The sequence below is a fragment of the Chinchilla lanigera genome, unplaced genomic scaffold (genome assembly GCF_000276665.1).
Source record: "Chinchilla lanigera isolate Chin_1 unplaced genomic scaffold, ChiLan1.0 scaffold00069, whole genome shotgun sequence".
Classification (NCBI taxonomy): domain Eukaryota; kingdom Metazoa; phylum Chordata; class Mammalia; order Rodentia; family Chinchillidae; genus Chinchilla; species Chinchilla lanigera.
Genome location: NW_004955470.1, coordinates 452,386 through 457,870, shown reverse-complemented (window position 1 = coordinate 457,870; position 5,485 = coordinate 452,386). Strand labels below are relative to the sequence as shown.

At 41.3% G+C, this 5,485-nt stretch overlaps 1 gene segment (V, D, J or C); it reads left to right on the top strand.

Annotated features, from left to right (window-relative positions):
- Window positions 1-4,210: 4,210 nt before the first annotated feature.
- On the top strand, window positions 4,211-4,876 carry LOC102018082. The segment is given in 2 exon segments: window positions 4,211-4,365; window positions 4,479-4,876. Coding segments are annotated over 2 exon segments (447 nt in total).
- Window positions 4,877-5,485: the final 609 nt, after the last annotated feature.

Genomic DNA, 5,485 nt, shown 5'->3' with positions numbered 1-5,485 from the left:
ACTTATCAAAAACAAAAGAGCACAAAATTCTATATGAGGCAGTGATCCCAAAGTTCTTCAAATACAATTAAAAAGGTGAAAAATAAATGATTACAAGAACCCAAAAGAGTCTCTGCAGCTTGAAAACATGTAACCCACAGTCAGTGAAAAGAATCCTTGCTCTGACTCAGCTGATCAAAAGAAATTGTACCCAATTGCAGCAGAGCACATTTCACTATATTTGATGATTACTTCACAGCACCATTTACCATATGATCTAAAGGATTTGTGAGCTAAAGGAGAGAAAGAAGCTTTCACCTGTTTTGACTCTGAACCTCACAATTACATTTGGTGCTGCAGACTTTGCTTTTCTAATCCTCAATTTGCAGTCTTGGGTACAGACTGAAAAGTAGACATTTGTGTTCATTCCACCAAGGCATTTATTTTATTTTTTTATTTTTTTTGGTTTTTCTCTGGTACCGGGAACCGAACTCATGACCTTGCGCTTGCCAGGCAGGCGCTTTGCCCCTGAGCTAAATCCCCAGCCCCTCCACCAAGGCATTTAATTCACCCCTTGCAGCTGTCACTCCAAACATCTGTTACCTTTTGAGTGTGCTGACCCTAACCCTAATTCAGGTACGATGTGCACAACATCCAATTGTCTCTTCAGAGAAGTCACCCCTTTGGCTGCTGTGATCTGCTGTCATCTATCAAAGAGGGAGTTACTAATATTGGTCACATGGGTACAACCTCACATTTCTTATGGAAAGTAAGTAATAAACAGGAGGTATGACAAGGAGCTCACGTTCCAGCAATCTACTGTATATGGGTAAAGGATTTCTCTTATAGAATTAACACATAACAGTACAGAGGGAGAAGGAGGTGGATCTTAGTTACATCAAGACATCATTGAATAAATATTTTTTCCATGTCTTCCAGTCAAGAGTTATTTCATTATTATAATTTTAAAGGAAAATATTAATTTATTTTTTTGCACATTGAAAATGAGTATTTGTGAGATGATCATTCAGTTTTAAGCATACATTTTGTTAATGAGGTTAGCAATATCCCCAATTTATTTTTCAGCTAGTCCTGAGAAACATGAATGAAACGAGTTTAGGAACTGATGTCCCATTAAGTTTGAGAAACAGTAGATTTGGGACACATTTCAATCACACCTGAATCAGCAACCCAGAGCCAGAAGACCTGGCAACTTAGCACTGTCAACAGAGTAGCAGTTTCCCTCCTGCCTTGAAGCAAGAGATGAGGAAGAGCCACATGACCTACCGCAGACAGATACTGATAGCAAAGAACAAGAAAGGCATTCAGGGAGGAGCAAGGATTAGAAAAACTCTTCATGCTTTCTTGAAAACAATATTGTTCTGCCGTGTTAGAAATACAAGAGCTGAACAATCTTATACAATCAAAATCCATCTGTGATTTTACACTTGAAGATAAAACTTTATTGTCTTTTTCAGCACACACGTGTTCCTTGGCTACATCCATTGCACACCTGTGCCTCTGTACTGAACCTGAAACACCATCTGTGCCCCTTGATGCTGCTGTGCATGACCCTCAAAGCCTCTACCAAGGTGAACAGATTATCTTTGCTAACTAATGCTTAGTGCATGAATTCACCAGGGTCTTCTTGAGGTAGCCCAACAGTTTTTTTTATGCTGCAAATAGTATTCCTAAATGTTCATATGAATTGTTACAGCAATTTTAAGCTATTCAGAAATGATTAAAAGCGCGCTCTTCTTGCATAAATATTTGCTAGGTTTTACAAGACACATACATTTCCTTGATGATAACACTCTAAATAGATTCAATTATATGAGCTGTGAGCACAAAATATGGTACATGATTCAATGTAAATCACTTATTATAACAAAAGACATATTGTCATTTATACCACTCAGATTATTCCACTTTGCTTTGAGCATATTTATACAATCATTCTTTCTACTTTCCAAAGTAATTTTAGAAGTCTTTCATGAGTTTCTTTAAATGTATTGTCATGGCTGCCTCAGGGTTCTGAATTAATTGAAAACATTTATCGTTCATGTTAATTTTGACCTTGGGGAAGAGTCACAGGTTGCATTCCTCCAGATCCACTGCAAAGGGAGATACCACTGTAATGGTATTACAGCCTGCTCATAAGCTGGCGGGCACTGACAACAGCTGTCTCTGCATTTGCTACCAGGCCCTGTCAGACAGTCATGATGAAGACTTTCACAACTGCTTCCAAGTGTGGCAAGAACAATGGAACAGAATCACATGGGTTCAAAACTAAAGTACTTTCAGTGTTGCAGGGGATTATGGGAATGTGTTTTTTACTCTCACAAATGTCTAAATTTATATGTTCACTGTGTATTCGATCATAATTTATGCCTACGGTTGAAAGTCTAACAAAATTCAAGAAATTAAAAAGATTTCACCACGGAGAAAAAAGTTATTGTACCTAACATATGAAAGTAAATCTCCAATTACCCCAATGTGACAGAGCTGAGTCACAGTTACATTAGCACACTACACGGCCTTCAAGATCCAACCTTTAAAATATCCCACAAGATAAGGGATAATTGTGATACTTAGTTTCACCTTAGGTTTGCCCCTTTTCTCTTTACTATGTTAACATACTGCCCATATAAAGTGTGTGTGTGTGCGTGTGTATGTGTGTGTATGTGTGTGTTTCACACAGCTCCTTATCTTTCAAAGCAGAGCAGCACCTGGCTGAAACAAGACTCAGGGATGAAACTTTTACTGATCCTCCTCTTGTCCTTTATATGTTGAAACAGTGAGAACAGTTCTGAGTAGACCTGGACTGGACCCTACAGTCCTAGGTTCTCAGAAACTTTTCCTGGTCTCACATTCTGGGCCCAGTTCGGACCTGTAGGTTTGAGCACTTTCCTTCTCTGGTCCTCACCCCTGTGGGGCAGGACAAGAGGTGTTTCCTCCCAGCCTCAGGGCTACAACCCTGAAGCTTTCTGCAGTGCAAGGCTGACCTCAGCCTGGCTTGAGGCCTCTGTTCCAGATCTCTGCTTGACTTCAGGGCCAGAAAGTCTATTTCCATATTTACTGAAGCCGGCACTTCCACCTGGGTAATTCTCATTCTCAGGTGCAGGTTTGATTCAACATGAGCAGATAAAGTTTCCCACAGAACTATCTGTTTCAAGAAAACATAAGCAAAGCAATGTTAAAATAAGGCACTACTGTTAAACACCAATCTAAGACGAATCCCAATTTTTTTCAGTTTATTAATTACCATCTCTTTCTTGCTGTGCATCATCAGACCCTCAGGCCTCCTTTGGAAGAAGTCAGGTGCATGACTGTGAGACAGGGGATCAGCTGAAAAATGAGATTAAAGAGCAATGAGAAGAGTGGCCAGAGACCAGGAAATATTTAGGTTCTGACCAAAAGAAGATGGTAAAGAGCTTTGCTCTGTTTTCCCCCTCATGTAGTTGTTAGAATGGTTGATCCTTAGAGACACTGTAACCATCTAGAATGAGGAAGGCTTTAAGCCGATGACTGAAAAGTCTATGTAGTGATAGAGGCAAAGTGGAAAAATAGCAAAAGCATTTTCTGTTGTCACCAAACAGCTAGACCAATTCTAAATTTGTCAACATTCAGATTTCCCTTCATGGCTTAGAGCCCTGCTACAGTTTCTTGCTCTGGATTCTAAATTACTCCAAATTATCCAGAGAAGATATTTAAGAGGAGGTTTATTGGGACAGACTTTGACCTCATTAAGAGCCCAGGCAGAGTCATGTGTTTGTCTGTGTTCATGTTTGTGTGTGTGTGTGTGTGTGTTTGGGGATGCTGTAGCATGGAGAATTAGAACATGTAATTGATTAGGTCATACCTGGGCATTTTAGCCATGTTTTGTTAGTGTCTAGAGAAAACCAAACCACTTCAAAAAGTTGAGAAATTTTATTACCTTCATTTTTCTTTTTATATTTTGGCCATCATGTACTCCCAGGTTTTCCTTAGTTTCTCCCGTGTCCAAAGGTCATTGCCATAGAATATTGTAAGAAACAGGACAAAAGTATGTTCAGAAACATGCAGAGAGCAGGACCCAGCTAATTACACTACAGGAGCAGATGGACTTTGTCCTGTGGGTCACTGGGAGGAACAGTCTTTGTAACACATCTGATCCAGCTGAGCCTTGCCTGAGGCCTGGGTCACTTAAAGTTTCCTGAATGACAGAAATGAGCTAGGCCTGCAGCTGTGCCAGGCCAGCTCAACACCTGCTGATTTGCATGTCCCAGAGCGCAGCAGTATAGGGACTTATACGCTGTCACATCCTGTGCAGGAGGTAGATCCAGTCGGGACACAGCATGAACATGAGGGTCTCCGCTCAGGTCCTGGGGCTCCTGCTGCTCTGGCTCCCAGGGAAGGAAAGACAGCCCTGGGAATTTACTCAGCACAGTGTGTTCATTATTTCCTGCCTCTTCAGAGACATTTTCTGAAACCCTGATTGGTTGTGTTTATGTTTCCAGTGTCAGGTGTGCGATGTGACATCCAGGTGACCCAGACTCCATCCTCGCTGGCTGCCTCTGTAGGAGACACAGTCACCATCAGTTGCAGGGCCAGTCAGAGTGTTAGCAGTTACGTAAACTGGTACCAGCAGAAACTAGGGAAATCTCCTACCCTCCTCATCTATAATGCTAAGAATTTGCAATCTGGGGTCCCGTCAAGGTTCAGCGGCAGTGGGTCTGGGACAGATTTCACTCTCACCATCAGGAACCTGCAGCCTGAAGACTTTGCAACTTATTACTGTATGCAGCATAATAGTTCCCCTCCCACAGTGATTCAAGCCATAACAAAAACCTCCCGAAGAAGCAGAAGTGCGAGTCTGGGCTGCCCAGCTGCTCCTCCTGGTGCCCCCACCTGCTAAAATCCCTTCCTAGATGCAGCCAGGCTTTGAATGTCACTGGAGGGTTTGGAATAAGATGCCAGAAATTCTCTTCTGAAACCTTATAGTCTTTCCTCCTTGTCAGTTCTATCAAACTAGGTATTAATTTCAGTTCTATCAGACCAGGTCTTTCTCAATACAAAGGAAAGATGATTGTATCAGGACTTTGTGTGGTGGCATCATTTGGAACTCACTGAGTAAAACAGAAGACTTTCAACTTAGTCCAAGAGAAACTGTTTTAATATGGAGAATTATAACCCATTCAACAGTTTTCGCTCTAGTGAGAGAAGTAATGAGAGAAGTGGGTACTACAAATAGGGTCTTCCCTGTTCTTCCCAGAGTGCATAGCATCAACAAGTGGACCCTCCAGCCCTAGAGTCTCTGTCCTGCAGAGAGAGCCAGAGATAGAATTCAGATTTTATCACTTGCAAAATCACCTCTCCGTGTAGGGCTACCCACTGATTTTCATAAGGCCTAAGTTCTTTCTTTTAAATCTCAGATGATTATTGTTACATTGTCACCTCTACAGCAAAGCTTACATGGATAAGAGTTTCTGAGAAATTTATTTTCTTAAAGTGCTGGTGAATGTGT